The sequence below is a fragment of the Eleutherodactylus coqui genome, chromosome 13 (genome assembly GCF_035609145.1).
Source record: "Eleutherodactylus coqui strain aEleCoq1 chromosome 13, aEleCoq1.hap1, whole genome shotgun sequence".
In the NCBI taxonomy this organism is placed as follows: domain Eukaryota; kingdom Metazoa; phylum Chordata; class Amphibia; order Anura; family Eleutherodactylidae; genus Eleutherodactylus; species Eleutherodactylus coqui.
The window spans coordinates 44,592,762-44,611,328 of NC_089849.1; the positions used below are offsets into that span (position 1 = coordinate 44,592,762).

Sequence of the window (18,567 nt, forward strand, 5' to 3'; positions counted from 1 at the left end):
CGTTCTAGTGAATGGTGGGGTTCCCAGCACTAATCTTCAGGCATGTCTTTACAATTTACAATTCTGCACAGAGGCCTCCATAATTCTCTGCCTAAGGCCCCCTGCACATGGGTGGATTTCCCGCAGAATTTCCGCCTGTGCCCGCTTGAATAGGATTGCATTAGATAATGCAATCCTAGGCCGACGGTCGCGATTTATCCGCGTGAAAACACATCACGGCAGGTTCTATTTCTGTGCAGGTCTCGCAGAGGCCCGCACAGAAATGTCACTGGTGACAGGCCGGCTCCGCTCTGCGCATGCGCCGGCTGACTGGCAGCCGGCACATAGTGCAGAGAGAAGACGCCGGGAGCGGGTGAGCCACAGGGCTGTGAAGGGGCACGGGTCCGCATCCTGCTGCGAGAATTCTCGCAGCGGAATCCGAACCGGGCGTCTGCAGGCGGCCTATGCCACAGAGACGAGGGTGAAGGTCAGTAATGGCTTACAGAAGTTCTGCAGAAGAGACAGTTGCATAATGTGGGAAATTAGCTGTTTCCTATTTTAACAATCACACAGCATGTCATGTAAATTTGGGGAGGGTTCTACCTGTTGTGAAGCATGTACTGCGGATTCAGGTGGATACACAATGAAATGGCGCAAGGTGAAGCCAAATCCTTGCCGGGTCTTCCTAATGATTAACGTCCTGGGTCCGACCCATGTGAAGGGCTCTTCGGGAGGTGGGGAGTTGCTGAGTGGACCCCCATCACGTGGGGCTAAGGGGGCCTGTAAATACAAAGTGGGAGACAAAGTTGAGGTGAAGCGTATTCATATACAAGACCACGGTGCGCCGTTTTCTCGCTCGACAATGTGATTAACAGTGATTCCTGTAGACTACGAAGAAAGATGACAATGGGCTAAAATACAATAAATAGAATTAAATAAACTATGACATGATTTACACATTAAACACCCCTCGCAGCCAGAAGCTCCCGCAGCGGTCAGGTTCTGTTCATTTTTCACATGACCGCTGCAGCCAATCATTGGCTTCCGCTGTGATCCAGTCACGAACAATATAGGACCGGAGTTCATGACCGCTGGAGGGGCTTACAGGACTAAGGGCCGCAGCGCTGGTTTCTGTGGGGGTGAATTAACTGCTTATTATTTTTGAGCCCATTCGTTTGAATAGCGCTGCTGAAAACAGTCAAGCGCTTGACCTCGGCCATCTCCGACAGTCCCTCTGAAATGAATGGGGCGGCAGTGTGAATGCTAGACCACTACGCCATTCATGCAGGGGACCCTGTTCACGATTGTCCCAGCAGGCGGACCCCCACTGATCAGATCGTTATGTCCTGCCCTGGGACATCCCCTTTAAAAGGGAGATTGTGAGATTAACAAAAAACTATGAACGCCTTCTTCCAGAAACAGCTCCACCTTGCCCGTAGGCTGCATGCGGTACTGCAGCTCCAACTCCTTGATAATTATTGCTGGCTATGGAGTTATTCCAGAAGTGACAGCATCTTGCCAGGATAGGTCGTCATCTACTGATTATGGGGGGGGGGGGTCCGACGACACGGACCCGTAAGCATTCTCTCTCCCCCATCCATCTGCATCCAAGCGCCATTCAAGCATGGAGGTCTTCGTTGCAGGATCTAGAAGGCTTTGGCGCTGTGCAAGGTAAAGTTTTGAAAAAAACTTTAGCAAACGGTGGTGGTCTCAATGGACGGACCCCCGAATGATCAACAAGCGATTGCCTATGGACCATATCTAGAATCACAGGTCAGCCTCCTGCACTCACGTGCATCAAAGTTATAACACCAGACGCAGCCCATGTGCAAAAGTGGCGCCATTCCTAGAAGCTGAAACAAAGCAAACTGTTTTTTTTCCAATCATGCACCCAGTTAATGGCGTTTATACTCCCTAAACGAAGCTAGGGCTGCACAACCAGACGGATCACATGACATCAAGTTGCAGATTGTTTTGGGGTCCTTTTACACGCAGTGAGACATTTTGGGAAGAAGTGAACAACGGCCGAGTTGTTTGCTTTAAAATGCCGACCGTTCATGATTTTTCGTCATTCGCTTTAACCTTGGCCTCACAGGGGACTGCGCCGGTGAATGGGAGCGACTGATCGCTTTTTACACATAATGACTTGTAAACGCGCGAAAGACGACTTTTATGTCCACAAACATTGAACGCCGATCGATAAGCGAACAAGTTACCATTCGGTGCTTTATCGTTAGGCCCGTTTGCACTAAACAATTATCGTTCGGTTTCGCGCGATCCAACATTTTTTTTTGGGGGGGGGGGGGGGAATTCTTTTCATTCAGTTAAAACAAAAACAGACAAATCCCTCGGCGCTCGCATGCAACTTGCACTGCAGTCTACGATGCAAAGTTGCATACGAGGTGCAATCTGCAGCCAGTAGTCTACAGTCCTCATTTTTTGCTGACTGAATGCGGACAGAATATGGACCCAATGAATGAAATTGGCGTATTCAGATGTGTGTTCTTTACGTACCAATACTACACACGAAAAAAATAAATAAAAATCATGGATTGTCCTATTTTGGACCAAAATCGCCCATTAAAGTCAATGGCTTTTTATGTTTTTGCGCCTGTTGTGTCCCAGCTTACCACCCCAATCCGACACAAACAAGGATCTTCATGTCACATGATCACACGTTGCCTCGTAGACCTGTAAAGTGTAAATCTAATATCTGTCCCACTTCTACAACCTCTCTATTCGGTTTATATACTTGTATGTGAGGGAGGCACCAGCGCCCGCCTGGCAGCGCCCCAGCCGGCGGTCACATCTTTTTCATGCATTATTTGCTCCTTTATGGAGCGGTTTACCTTGGCCCTGCGGACATATCATTGGGATGATGACATGATTGGGGGCTGGGGCCGTAACAGACAGAGACATCCTGGAAATGAGTCAATTCCACATACAGCTGATCTATATGGGAGGGGGATGAGAGCGCCAGGCCCAGAGGACACAGCTGCAAACAATGCCCGACTGGCACAGACATGGGGGGGCGAGCCTGACCCCAGGCCTTCCCCACGCCCCACCTAAATTATATCATTACACACATCATCCCTGGTCATACGGCGCTGCCCCCCGAGATGTGACCATCTCCTTCCGACACAATGCCAGCAGCGATCTCCCCGGGCATCGGTACTATTTATGGGGGGCGCACACTGATATATGGCGCCTAGTACAGGGACTATGTAAAGGTGAAGATTACACACGACTGACCCACAGAGCCCCCCCCCCCCCCCCATAATGTAACAGCGGTGGGCTTCTGCACCCACCCATGCATGGCCCCTGATGTCCCGTCCGCACCGGCTGCCCATTGTGTGGTGATTACATGGCTCAGCTCCCTCATCCCTGCGGAGGTCATTGTTCCTCTCACATCGCTGTCACATCCCAGGCGGCCTGTTGCTGCCGGCCGCACGCCTGTCCCTTGGTATGTTTAGCGTCGGTGCGCCTGTCCCTCGCTGGGTCAGTATAGCGCTACGTACAACGTCGGCGCGTCTGTCCCTCGCTGGGTCAGTATAGCGGTACGTACAACGTCGGCGCGTCTGTCCCTCGCTGGGTCAGTATAGCGGTACGTACAACGTCGGCGCGTCTGTCCCTCGCTGGGTCAGTATAGCGGTACGTACAACGTCGGCGCGTCTGTCCCTCGCTGGGTCAGTATAGCGGTACGTACAACGTCGGCGCGCCTGTCCCTCGCTGGGTCAGTATAGCGGTACGTACAACGTCGGCGCGCCTGTCCCTCGCTGGGTCAGTATAGCGGTACGTACAACGTCGGCGCGCCTGTCCCTCGCTGGGTCAGTATAGCGGTACGTACAAAGTCCGCGCGTCTGTCCCTCGCTGGGTCAGTATAGCGGTATGTACAACGTCGGCGCGTCTGTCCCTCGCTGGGTCAGTATAGCGCTACGTACAACGTCGGCGCGTCTGTCCCTCGCTGGGTCAGTATAGCGCTACGTAAGTCGGCGCGTCTGTCCCTCGCTGGGTCAGTATAGCGGTACGTACAACGTCGGCGCGCCTGTCCCTCGCTGGGTCAGTATAGCGGTACGTACAACGTCGGCGCGCCTGTCCCTCGCTGGGTCAGTATAGCGCTACGTACAACGTCGGCGTGCCTGTCCCTCGCTGGGTCAGTATAGCGCTACGTACAACGTCGGCGCGCCTGTCCCTCGCTGGGTCAGTATAGCGCTACGTACAACGTCGGCGCGCCTGTCCCTCGCTGGGTCAGTATAGCGCTACGTACAACGTCGGCGCGCCTGTCCCTCGCTGGGTCAGTATAGCGCTACGTACAACGTCGGCGCGCCTGTCCCTCGCTGGGTCAGTATAGCGCTACGTACAACGCCGGCGCGCCTGTCCCTCGCTGGGTCAGTATAGCGCTACGTACAACGTCCGCGCGTCTGTCCCTCGCTGGGTCAGTATAGCGGTACGTACAAGGTCACTGCCTGCGTGTACAGCATGTATCACCGTGTGATGGGTTTTAAAACATATTACATGTGGAATACGTACATATATATCCGCTGACTGCGAAGTGACTTACGGTAAAACCCAGACAGACATACAACTATGTTCTGTCCATGTGAGTGTACTATGATAACACCGATTGTCACACCGCTCTATGCATTTTGTGTTTGTTCTATGATAGCAGTCAATGCCATATGGTTTCAGTGTGATAGTTGTATGACAATCGGTGTTATCATATTACATTGTGCCGTCAGTGTGATTGTACTATAACACTCACTATCATAGTACAATTATACTGATGGCACATAACACTCACTGCCATACAACTATGTACAGTCAGTGTGATTGTACTATGATAACACTCACTGCCATACAACTATGTACAGTCAGTGTGATTGTACTATGATAACACTCACTGCCATACAACTATGTACAGTCAGTGTGATTGTACTATGATAACACTCACTGCCATACAACTATGTACAGTCAGTGTGATTGTACTATGATAACACTCACTGCCATACAACTATGTACAGTCAGTGTGATTGTACTATGATAACACTCACTGCCATACAACTATGTACAGTCAGTGTGATTGTACTATGATAACACTCACTGCCATACAACTATGTACAGTCAGTGTGATTGTACTATGATAACACTCACTGCCATACAACTATGTACAGTCAGTGTGATTGTACTATGATAACACTCACTGCCATACAACTATGTACAGTCAGTGTGATTGTACTATGATAACACTCACACTTACTGCTGTACAACTATGTGCAGTCAGTGTGATTGTACTATGATAACACTCACTGCCATACAACTATGTACAGTCAGTGTGATTGTACTATGATAACACTCACTGCCATACAACTATGTACAGTCAGTGTGATTGTACTATGATAACACTCACACTTACTGCCGTACAACTATGTGCAGTCAGTGTGATTGTACTATGATAACACTCACTGCCATACAACTATGTGCTGTCAGTGTGATTGTACTATGATAACACTCACTGCCATACAACTATGTACAGTCAGTGTGATTGTACTATGATAACACTCACTGCCATACAACTATGTATAGTCAGTGTGATTGTACTATGATAACACTCACTGCCATACAACTATGTGCATTCAGTGTGATTGTACTATGATAACACTCACTGCCATACAACTATGTACAGTCAGTGTGATTGTACTATGATAACACTCACTGCCATACAACTATGTGCAGTCAGTGTGATTGTACTATGATAACACTCACTGCCATACAACTATGTACAGTCAGTGTGATTGTACTATGATAACACTCACTGCCATACAACTATGTATAGTCAGTGTGATTGTACTATGATAACACTCACTGCCATACAACTATGTATAGTCAGTGTGATTGTACTATGATAACACTCACTGCCATACAACTATGTACAGTCAGTGTGATTGTACTATGATAACACTCACTGCCATACAACTATGTGCAGTCAGTGTGATTGTACTATGATAACACTCACTGCCATACAACTATGTACAGTCAGTGTGATTGTACTATGATAACACTCACTGCCATACAACTATGTATAGTCAGTGTGATTGTACTATGATAACACTCACTGCCATACAACTATGTACAGTCAGTGTGATTGTACTATGATAACACTCACTGCCATACAACTATGTGCAGTCAGTGTGATTGTACTATGATAACACTCACTGCCATACAACTATGTAAGTCAGTGTGATTGTACTATGATAACACTCACTGCCATACAACTATGTATAGTCAGTGTGATTGTACTATGATAACACTCACTGCCATACAACTATGTACAGTCAGTGTGATTGTACTATGATAACACTCACTGCCATACAACTATGTGCATTCAGTGTGATTGTACTATGATAACACTCACTGCCATACAACTATGTGCAGTCAGTATGAATGCAATAACATAATTCATCATTACACACCTATCTGTGAGGCTTACAACCCCAATTCCAAAACCATAGGGACACTAAAATATAAATAAATGTAAAGGAAAAAAAAAAAAAGAAAAAGAAAAAAAAGAATGCAACAAGTTGTCAATCTGATAGAACCATACGTCACTCACATGAGAGCATAGAACACATCAGGGGGCTGAAGGAGAGATTTCTCCATTTCATTTTAAAAAAATAAACAAATTTAGGAATTTATGGCAGCAACACGTCTGACAGAGGTCTGGCCGCGGCCGGGTACCAGTACAGCAGTCTGTAAGCATCTGGGATGGGAGGAGACAATTGTTGAGGTTTTGGGAGATGAATGTTGTCCCGTTCTTGTCTGATGTAGGCTTCTAGCGGCTCAGCAGTCCCGGGTCGGCTTTGTTGGATTTTTAGTTTCATGATGCGCCAAATGTTTTCTACAGGTGAGGGTCCGGACTGCCGGCGGCCGGTTTAGCACCCGGGCTCTTCTTTTGTGAAGCCATGCCGCTGTGACGGATGCAGTATGCGGTTTAGCATTGTCTTGCTGCAGTATACAAGGCCTTCCCTGTCAGAGCCGTTGTCTGGATGGAGCATGTGTTCTACAACCTCTATATACGGCTCAGCACTGATAGCGCCCTTCTAGATGTGTAAGCTGCCCATGCCATAGGCACTAATGTAACCCCATACCATCAGAGCTGCCGGCCTATGAACTGTGTGCGGATAACAAGCTGATGGTCCCTCTCCTCTTCAGTCCGCAGGACACGGCAGCCGTGGCTTCTAAAGAGAATTTCACATTTTGATTCCTCTGACCACAGAACAGTTTTACTATTTGCCTCGGTCCATTTTAAATGAGTTTTGCCCCAGAGCATAGGACAGCATTTCTGGATTGTGTTAATATCTGGCTTCGTCTTTGCATGATGCAGCTTTACCTTCCATCTATGGATTACATGGTGAACGGTATTCACAGACAGTGATATCTGGAAGTATTCCTGAGCCCAGGCAGGGGTTTGCATTACAGAATCATGCCTGTTTTTAATGCAGTGACGCCTGAGGGCCCGTAGATCTCCAGCATCCAGTAATGACTGCCCTGTCCGTTGTGCACATGAATCCCTCCAGAGTCTCTGAATCTTCTGATATTATGTACTGTAAATGATGAAATATTCAGAGTCTTCGCAATTTTACGTTGAGGAGCCAGGAGCAGGAACTGAGCTCCCGCCCCCTCTCTGCCCCTCTGCACTATTTGCAATGAAAGGAGGCGGAACAGGGCGGGGCTACGTTCCCGCGAATTAGCCCCGCCCCTCCCCCATTGCAAATAGTGCAGAGGGGGCGGAGAGGAGGCAGAGAGGGGACGGGATCTCAGTTCCTGCTCCTGGCTCTTCCATCCCCCCCCCCCCCCCCCCCCCCTGCAGATGAGGACGACGTATATCGGCTCGGCCTGAAAACAGAGCCGATATACGTTCGTGTGAATGCAGCCTTCAGTTAACCCCGCCCCAACTTTTGTGAGATGTGTTGCTGCCATCAATTTCTAAAAAGGAATAGTTTTTTGTTTTTTTTTAATGAAATGAAAACAAAATGTCCCTTTTGTTCATTTTCTCTAACACGCTCAATGTTCTATTGTAAATAAGTTAGGAGACTTCCAAATCATGGCATTTATTTACATTTTACACAGTGTCCCCACTTTGGAATTGAGGTTGTACTATGATAACATTCATTGTCCTACAACAACCCTGTCTCCCTGAAAATAAGCCCTAGCATGGTTTTTCAGGATTTTTGAGGATGCAGAATGCTTTTTCAGGATTTTTGAGGTTTGTTAAACTATTAGCCCTACTCTAAGTTTAAGCCCAAGTCACAGTAAATAAAACAGGAAGTTTAAATAGTGTCCAGGCAAGTATAAATGTAGAAAAGTGAAATCTTTTGGAGCAAAAATATATATAAGACACTGTCTTATTTTTGGGGAAACCGGGTATGTGTTTTCAGTATTACTATATAGTACCGTACTAAGACTATAGATGTGGGACTGTCACATCGATGTCACACAGCCATGTGTCTGTGATCTCAGTGTGACTGTATTACAACACTCATTGCCACACAGCATCAAATATATGGTCACAGTAACTGCACTATGATAACACTTACTGTCAAACAGCCATGCACTGTCAATACAACTGTGCTATGCCAACACTCATTGTCGCAAAGCCCTGTACGCTTACAGATATGTGCTAACTGTACTGGGATATCACTCATTGTCAATAGTCATATATTGTAATAGGCCGGCTGCACACGGCCAGATTGGCACTGCGGAATCTGGGGTGGGCGTCTGGATTCCACAGCAAATACCGCCCATAGCATGCTATGGAAGAGAGTTTTTCTTCCTGCACAGGAGCAAAAATCAATTGTGATTTCCGTTCATGGAGGAGAAGTCGCAGTATGTTCTATTTTTGTGTGGTTTCCGCACGGACGGCTTCCATTGAAGTCAATGGAAGCCATCCGATCAGCGACCCTTACGCAATGACAGGGGTTTGAAAAAAACTAAATCTATACTGCGCATGTCCGACGGCTCGCTGTGAGTACCATCTGCAGTACGGAGGAGATACAGAAAAGTCAGGTACACGAGGATGCCCGGGCACAGGGCCGGATTCTGCTGCGGGCTCTCGCATATGGAATCCGACTCAGTCGTGTGCAGCCGCCCTTACTGGGACTGCAGTATGATAAAACTCATTATCATACCGCCATACGATGTCAGTACAATTGTGATAGGATAACATTTATTGTTACACGTTGACTGCTGTGCTAGGATATCTTTTCATACAGACAAGCACTGTGACTGTACTATGATAACACTCCCTGTCACAGAGCTCTGTCCAATGAAAAGTTTGACTCTTGGAGAAGAAAATCTGGTTTAGATACAGGGTGGTCAATTCCCTTCTCTCCTAGGCATATTCACCACCTCTGCTTGGAGAAGTCACCCTTCTAGAAGACCTCTTACAACGTGTGTCGTCTGATAGAGCCTTCAGTGCCGTTACTTCCATTTGTTGCCTCACGGTCCCCTATGTGATCCCAGTAGGGCGAAGACATGATATGGCACCGCTCTGCCACGCCAGCCGGTGGCAGACAGTATGTCACACCTCTCTGCGCTGGTGGTGCCAGGGACTGAGTCTGGTGAGACACTAGCATGAGATTACAGGAGGTTACACGGGCCGTGCACACAGGACGGCTGGCACCACAGCGACATTATCTGCTGAATTATGGAACATCCAGACGGCCTGGCCTGCAACAAAGAACATGACCACAAGAGCTCGGAACTGCTACAGGACACCCGGCGCAAGCAGGGCGGAGCAGCGGCGTTCCTGCAGGACACCCGGCGCAAGCAGGGCGGAGCAGTGGCGTTCCTGCAGGACACCCGGCGCAAGCAGGGCGGAGCAGTGGCGTTCCTGCAGGACACCCAGCGCAAGCAGGGCGGAGCAGCGGCGCTCCTGCAGGATAGGTCAACCTTCAATATCAGGCTGTAGCAGCCAAGGAAATTACAGGGAACTGGTCACTGCGGCTTTGTGGCATCTGAACAACGATGGCATTAGGGACACCAAATGCAGCAACTAAATGGTTCCTTTATGTGCAGTAAGGGGGGCTCAAAAGAAGAATGGACTAGCCTGAATTATTAGGAAGAGGAATCAGTGATGCTTTAGAGTTGATGTTCACATTGAGGCGGACATGAAGATTTTGCAGCGCCTTTCCACTACAGGTGAATGTACCGTTACGGTCCTTTTAGACTGACCAATCTAACGAGCACCGATCAAAACAAATGTTGATTGGCGTTTGTTTCCTTTTCCTTCCCACCAGACAACAATCAGCTAATGGGCACCAACAACTGTAATGCCGATCATTCATCCCCGCAGGCTGCTGGTACGTCTCTGTTCACACGGAGGATATACAGCCGATCAGCAAGCAGTTTTAGGCTCACTGAAAATGAACGATCAGCCAATGAATAAGCATTTCTTTACTCGTTCATTGGCCGATTGTTGGGCGACCGAGCGTTCGGAGGAGTGTTCAGGCCCCTGGATCGACGGTGTAAGAGGACCATATAGTTCTGAGCTATAACATGTGACGGGTAATATAGGGAGGTCTGTCCCGTCTCACAATAAAACCCGCCTTTTAACTGGAAGCCAGTTGATCTCGGAGTCGGACTCCTCTAACACCTCGCAATCAGCTATTATTGGCAAAACTCGTCCGGCGTTACCAGACAGCCGTTTACGTAAATGTCCGTCCATGTAATGAACAGTTGCTCCAGGTCCGCCTTTCTGTTCTGGTTCACTAATGGGGATCCAATGTGGAGGAACCCCACTGTGATGCCCACAGTCTCCAATAGGGCACATAGACTGGGGGTGCAAGCATGACCCAACTCAATACCGTTACGGCACCCGAACCAATAACGTTAAGGCGGGGATATCTGACACAGATTTGCACGTGGCGCTTAGCCCAGTTCCGTGGGGGAAAAAAATCCACATTCAGTAGCAGCCGGTCACTTCTTTTTTCTGTGCATAGATTTTATATGCATGAAACACTTTTGGATGCAGAATTGGCGCAGATCCCACGCCAAATCCTCAGCATGAACAAGGCCTAACATAACTTATCAGAGAAAATGGCTTTTTTCTCTTTAGATGGCCCCCGTACCCCTCCTAAACTGTTCACTCACTGTGAAAAACTGCTAAAGAGCTGTCCTGGTAGAAAAAAAAATATGAATAGTTCACTGATAGAGCAGATTACATGCTGCCCATAGTAAGTAAGAAGAGGGTGGGGGAAGGAGGAGCCAAGAAAGAAGCAGTGAGACCCACAAAGATATAGTACTGCAGCTAATGGTGTTTTACTGTCTCACGGGTACTGCAATCACATCTACACTGCTCAGCACTTCTCTATAATGTCCTCCATGCTGATGCTGCTTCTCCGTATATGAGATATGGAGAAAACAGTAGATCATACTCCCCTATGTAGTATATAGAAGACTTCACACTAGCTCGTCTCCACCCACCAGCCAAGGAAGTCAAAGGACGCCTGCACACGGCTGGGTCGGATCCCGCAGCAGAATCCGCCCCTGTGCCCGGTCGGTGACCCCCGCCCGCGTGCCCATGTGGATGTGTGACCGGTGTGCCTGTGCAGTACAGATTATACTGAGTCGTTGCTAGGCGATGGTCGCGGATCCCGTGACCTTTCCGCAATAATTGCAGAAGGGTTGCGGAGCAGATGGCTTCCATTTACTTCAATGGAAGTAGTCAGCACGAGCGCCGCATAGAAATCGCAGCATGTTGCGATTTCTTCTCAACAAGTGTGGGGGGGGGGGGGGATTGCAAATCGATTTCCACTGGTGGGCAGGAAATCGCGTTTTGCCATAGTATGCCATGGGCGGCATTATCCAGAAGCGGACGCCCGCTCTGGATTCCGCAATACAACTCTTCACGTGTGCAGGCGGCCGAAGCATCGGATATGTAGCCTGCAGAGAGGAAAACTGCTAGCCAAAAAAACCCCAAACAAACAGAAGTCCTATAATGGCCAGAAACACAACATTACAGCTTATTGTGAATAGTCGAGCTGATGGCGGGCGTCCGGCTCCTGGGATCACCAGCGACCAGCTGCAATCTGCAGAGGAACCCAGCAGTAAGTACTATTCTGTTACCCTCCAGCGCCACCACTGGAGAAATGAAGCATTACTTAACTATTCATGAAATCAATGGGCTAACCGTTTAATGCCCAAAGGTACTAAATCCTCTCGGACCAGAGACGGCCGTTGTGGCCGCTCACTAATGGATGAGAGTCCTGAATGAACAGCCACGCTGCTTAAACTCAACAGTCACTAAAATGCCGCTCTACGGAGATTACCCCACGACTGCGCAGGCAAATTCAGCCAAAGATTGGATTGGTATGTGGGGATATAGAGGGACCAGAGGCCCAGACGTGCGCCCAGAAGCATTTTTGAACGTGTGCCCAGAAGTATTTTTCTGTCCTGGACCGCTTTCATGCGGCCGAGAAAATTGCGCGAGATTTGTGCGTTACGAGACACAAATATGAACCTCATTCTTTTGAATACATATATACAGGAGTGATTTTTTTTTATTCCACGACATCCCGCCCGCCCGTGTGTAGGTCGCCTTACTGATGGGGTAAACGGGCAGGGATGCTACACCAGAGGACACCATGACCTTCAGTCGGGGAGGGGGGGTGAGATGTACAACAGGCTGGAAACTACGGACTTCATAATCTCTATAAAAATATAAAATGCAGCGTACCGAGCGCTGAAGGGCAGCGGTATAATCTGGGCAGGATTACAGTATACGGCGAACGCTATAATCTCCTCCAGACGGCTGATTGCAGAGGAATCGGGACCAAAATTATACACTGAGCAAACTTTAGACATGGACATTACTTTCTGCGTGTTCCCTTCTCCGCACCCTTGGAGCATCTTCTTCGCTCTCCTTGAGCAGTGGGGGAGGGGGGGGGGTGACAACTCCTCAGACAGGATCTGCTAAGGGTTGTCACTCTTCCTGCCCCTTCAGTCATCAGTAGAAAGTTTGCACTTTTGTAAAGAAAGGAGAGCAGATATTTTTGGGAAGGTCCATCCAGACTCCTCCAGCACAGAGTACAAGCCCCGTGTGCGAACATGTGCAGCCCGCGTCCTTCTTACCCTCCACCCCTAATTGAATCCATCACAACGTTACTTTTAATGTGGCTTTCATGAAACAAAAGCCTGACCTAAATACTCAAACCAACCAAAAACAAAGTGAACAAACAGGGGAAAACAAAACGTGAAGTTTCTTAGCTCTGGTATCAGACGAGCGAACGGAAGAACATTGGTAATACGGATGCGATACCGATGACACGCCAGCCGCACGTCGCCAGGGTCTGCCTCCAATGGTCAAACACTAATCAGCACTCGGCCAATAGAAAAGCACAGAAATACGGAAGCCCATCGTTCACGCTGCGGTTCTAAAATAAAGACCGTGAAAAATGCGTCTGTGTGAACAGATACATAGATTTACATTAGCAACGCATGGAACAAACGTGGACAGCCAGAGGGGGGGGGGGGGGGGGGGGGCGGACTTTATTTTTTTTAACCGGTCACAGTTGACTGTGTGAATAGTCTTGGGCTACCGGCACAGCGGAACAATCCGCTCTACTGCCACCCCAAAAATCTGCAATGTAATCAGCACCCGGCTTTTGTGGGGATTTAGCCGCGAGATTGAAACAAATGGAATCCGCAGTGAATTTTCGGAAACAAGTTGCGCACGTTTCAGATCTGAAAAATCCCCCACATGCCTGGGATCAGCGGCGGAAGGTCTCCGGCGTTCGTAAACTCGCTTTAATAAGATCCCATTCGCCAATATTGTGCTGAACAGAATTGCCAAATGTTGATGCTGAAGAATTGCGCTACTAGTAGACGATGTGCGAAACCGGCCTTATCAAGTCCAAGTCCGTTCCAGTAAACATTGTTGTAACATCCCAGCTGATTAGAAGCTTTATCACAGGCCTGTGCAGCGATCGGCCAAGGTCACAGCGCAGAAACCACCATACCAGGAGGGGTGCGGAGAACAGAGCGGACTACCTGCTACCACGGGCATTGCGATATCTAACTGCCGCCCGGGAGCTGGCAGACGGATCTCCGTGGTGAGCCTGACAGATAGGCTCACTGCAGAGAATCGCGGCAATTGGCGATTTGCCACCCGCAAGCGGAGAATTGCTATGATTCTCCACTCGTGGACAGGGGGCTGGCGCATCCCATAGCAACGCTATGGAGAGCTTTCACTGCGTTCCCTGCGGCCGGATTATTGCCGCAGGGAACGCAATGCAAAAACGCCCGTGGGACAGGCAGCCCAACATGACCCCCGGGTTGTAGCTGTTTGACAAGTCAGATGGGGGTCCTGATGACCGGTTACACCCAAATGGGCTTCTCAGATGAGCGTTCGAGTGCGGCGTTTTTTTAAAACCGCAGTTTTTAAATGTCTCTCTGCTCTATTTTAGTGCATTTTTAATGCGCCTCATCATCCACTGCAGGGATGCTGAATGCATCGGAGAACGCCTTTTGAGAACGCTGTAAAGCGCCCGCGTGAGACCGGTCTTCGGGTTATAGTTTGATGACCGTTTTGTATATGGGATTCGTTAACAGGATTCTTCTACCAACAGACGTTGTCCCCCATTTACACAATAGTGGCAATATCTAGCTAATCGGTGCTGAGACCCCCATAGATCATGAGGATGGGGGTCCCGAAGGCCCTGCATGAATGGGGTGGTGATCGAGCACGCACGTCCGTTCCACGTTACTTAACGCGACTGCCGGAAATAGACAAACTCAAACCCTCCGCAATCTCCAGCATGATATAAGGGGCGCGGCGGTGTGCACGCTCCGTCACCCCAATCATGCAGGGACTTTTGGGACCCCCTTTATGTGATTAGCAGTCAAACGACCCAATCAGGAATTTACTCCCCATCCTGCAGATAGGCGGTGACTTCTTTTGGTCGGACACCCCTTCAACCACGTTTTACTATGAGGCCCACTGAATATCCTGGCGATGGACTCGGAATCCTCAGGCCGGCACATTCATAAGTTTCATTACTTTACCCCATTAATTGCAATATTAATTGGAATATCTTATTAACACGCAGATAAATCAGGTTGCTGCAATTTTTTGTCTAGCCAATTGCACACTATGGACTGCTCTGATTGGCCAGTGCTGATCATGTGAGCGGCACTGCTCAATCAGAAAGCAGGTATAGCGCATTGCTCCTTTAACGCTACCAATGCACTATGGGAATTAGGGCGTCTGAAGATGGCGTCGGCCATCTTGGCAAGCCAAAAATGCCTCCAGAACCGTCAGAGAGGAACTTCAGGTAATATAATACCTGCCCTCTACAGTCCTGGGGTAGAATGCTGGCCACAGTCCGGAGGAGGGGGGGGGGGGGGGGGGGTCGCTCTAAAGGGGTCTTATCACTCCCAAACTAATATCTTGTATGCTCAAAATGTGATATTGAATGATTTCCATCACCTTTGCGCATTCTTTTTTTCAATCGCTCCTGCTCCTCCTCCCCCTTCTGGCGCTAGCTCGGTTTTATATAATGCATGACTTCCTGCGGGTGCCAACTTCCAGTTCTGGGTGAGGGGTCTGCACGAATGCAGGTTGTTTTTGGGACTGCGCAGGTTGCGTTAGAGATGGCGCACGTGCCAGGAAGTATGAAGCGTCCAGTAGAGCGTTCGGCCAGGCAAGGAGCGCTACGTCACTCACTAGTAATGCAGCGTACATTGCCCTGGCCGGAACTATAGACTGCAGCAGATGTATGGGACCAATGTGGGACAACCCATTCTAGTCGATGACCGTCCCCTAACCTAATGCAGCATGTGATTCAGCACGGCCCCCATGGTCTACTGACAATCCACAATCTGCGTGTTTAATGTGCGCCCAAGCGAATCATCATGCGTCTGTCAGAGCGCCATCATAGCATTCAATACCAAAAGACACTAAAGATCTTTTAGGTATTGACCAGCACTGGCGTATAGCGATTAGTCGTCACACCTACAGCCGCCGCTGTGTCCGGACTATTGGCACGCTCCGACATCCCCAAGAATGCTGGTGTGCAACGATCAGCAGTTCCCAAACTTAATCTCCCTGAACTTTGCTGATTTCATCCAAGCGGAAGCCGACGCTGCAGGGAAAAAACACAAAACTAAGGAAATTACAGGCCCGAAAGTCAGAAATGGCCAGCGGTAACAGAAGTGCGCTGCCCAGGACACATATAGAGAGAGGCCACATACTCGGCATTGCTAAGAGCCGTCTATAAGTAGCACCGCGCCGCTCTGCATACTACACATTACTCCGAGAGGATATATATATATATCCATTCAGACATTGTCTGCATACTTCGGTCCAGTAAACACACAGCCGCACATACTTCTGCTATGAAAGGGTTAATAGGCCATGCATCTTACCCCTTGCTGTATACCCCAATGGGAACCCCTTGTCCTGGTTGGAAGAGTCGCTGACTTTCGTTCTCCATTCCTTGAGCTTGCAAGCCAAATGCAACATGGCTCCGGCGAACTGCAATCCACTCCCACTACCTTCTCCCAGCACCAGTTTGGCCCCTGAGGGCCCGACATGCTTCTTTGCATGACAGGCATGGTCTCATAGTATGTAAAATCCGCTGGAAAGTGCCCAGAGGGTCATTCATTATCCTAAACTGGTCTTCATCTAACAGTCATTCACAAGCAGGAGAGTTGGCGAAAGGGTTGGGAGGAGGTGACAAGAGTTGACAGATTCGGATACAAAAGCAAAAAGTGAGCGTAAGGATCAGCTATCGGACTGACAGATCAGCTGCAGCAGAGAGACAGCCGGTCAGGGGCCACAGAATGGAAGGGAGCGCAGGACAAGAAGACGGACAGGGGGGAGAAGATGGAAAGACACATGAAAGAAAATGCAGAATCAAGGGGGAACAAGAGAAAGAGGGGAAGGTCCTCGGCGCACAAAGGAACAGTCACAGCCAGACGTCCACAGGGGAAATCTCCTAGTCGCCTGTGAGGCAGCTGCCACGGGCCCTTACCCCACCCTGCATGTGCCTGTCCCTGTCCACACCCCTACGACTATCTCTCCAGCCCCAAAGCTGACAGCAGCACAAGTGGGGGCCGGCTGGCCGCTGGGAGGGGGGGTTGAGGCTTAGTCTGGCAGTGCTGATGGCAGGTTGTCTGCTTAGGGCACTGTCTGTCTGTGGGTGCACACAGCATGTTTATCTATGGGTGCCAGGATGATATTCTAAGATTGCCAAGCCATGCCAGGCAGGAATGCCAGAAGTGCACCTTACCAAGGGTTCAGCCAAACTGTGTGTCTGACGGCTAGGAATGCCACAATGGGCATCTGCCAGCGACATGTCAGAAAACATGCCAGTCTGTGCCAGATAAGGGCGCTGCTGCTGCGGGCTCAGCAGTCGTTATAAAGGTCCAGTGATAGAGGACTTAGTTTACAGAACGGCCGTCACTTCCTGTCCATAATGGTCTGTCAGTCAGTCGTGTCCCCGTGCGTAGATGCCCCGCGCTCGCTCTGTTCTCTATGGCTTTCCGTCTTTCTCACGTTTCCTTCCTTCCTACACATGTTCTCACTAGATGCAGGTCTCAGGGACGCCGGAGGGGAGAGGCTAGCCTAAAAAACAAGAGGGAGGGGAGAGGACGGGGTACCAGGACAGAGAGAACTGACAAGAAGTCATGCAAAGGGAAGAGGAAATTGTAGGACAACTAAGGAGGTAGTCCAGGATTTTATATCCAAGAAGAGCGCCACTCTTGAGCATGGGTTTAGTCTGGTATTGCAGCTCATCCCAACTGAGGTTAAAGGGGTGTTACATGCATTTACTGTTGATGACTTAACAGTAAAGCTGGACGTGGTCATAGGTGGTCAGGACTGGCTTCACTACAAAGGATATCAATGGGAGCGATGCCTTCTATTACGCTTCTGGCTTTGACTGTGATGAGTCGTCGGAAGTGTAATAGGAAGCATCGCTCCCATTGATTTCAAGCGGAGTGAAGCAGTCTATGACACTTACGGTCCTGACAAGTGATGCGGACGTCGGCCCCTGTGCACGAACAGCGGGGTAGAGGATTGACCCCGTAGGTAGAGATCCCAGTCAATCAACTATTGATCACCTATCCTGAAGATACGCCATCAATAGTAAATGCCTGGAACACCCTTTTAATGAAGCTAAGCTGCAGTACCAGGCTACGGCCATGGACAAGGGTGGTGCCATTTCTGGGGGGGGAAAAAAGTGTCCACCACCAATAGCTGTCAACCGAACACTCATTCGGCCGACTGACGATACCTCTGGTTCCCCTCATACATGTGAACGCTCGTTACACCTGAGTGTTCGTGTGTTTTTATTGGGCGATACTGGACACCTCTGGTGGTGGCTTATCTCCAGGACTGAGTACCGATGACATTCAATGTGCCCAATCCTTCCTTTCCCCTACATCATCAGTTAGGGGAGGTTCGGGAAGCCCCCATAAACGTGACAGCTGTGGATTCGGACAACTTTTCCCTAATGTTTAAGGAGACCTTAAAAGAGTTATTCCACAAAAAGCATTTAATCGCCTTTCCACAAAGATAGGTGATCAATG

The 18,567-nt window shown here is 49.2% G+C and overlaps 1 protein-coding gene across 4 annotated transcripts in view; it reads right to left on the reverse strand.

Annotated features, from left to right (window-relative positions):
• ARHGAP23 (Rho GTPase activating protein 23) overlaps nt 1–18,567 on the reverse strand; it is an 84,380-nt gene that overhangs the window by 38,643 nt on the left and 27,170 nt on the right. For 2 of the 4 annotated variants that reach the window (XM_066587735.1, XM_066587733.1), the window contains exons 1-2: nt 16,402–16,977; nt 583–759 (exon numbers count right to left, since the gene is read on the reverse strand). In XM_066587735.1, coding sequence (XP_066443832.1) covers nt 583–759; nt 16,402–16,590 — 366 coding nt within the window. In that variant the 5' untranslated portion in view covers nt 16,591–16,977. Of the gene's footprint in view, nt 1–582; nt 760–16,401; nt 16,978–18,567 lie in introns of those variants that run through there. The other 2 variants (XM_066587731.1, XM_066587734.1) reach the window with 2 other exon arrangements.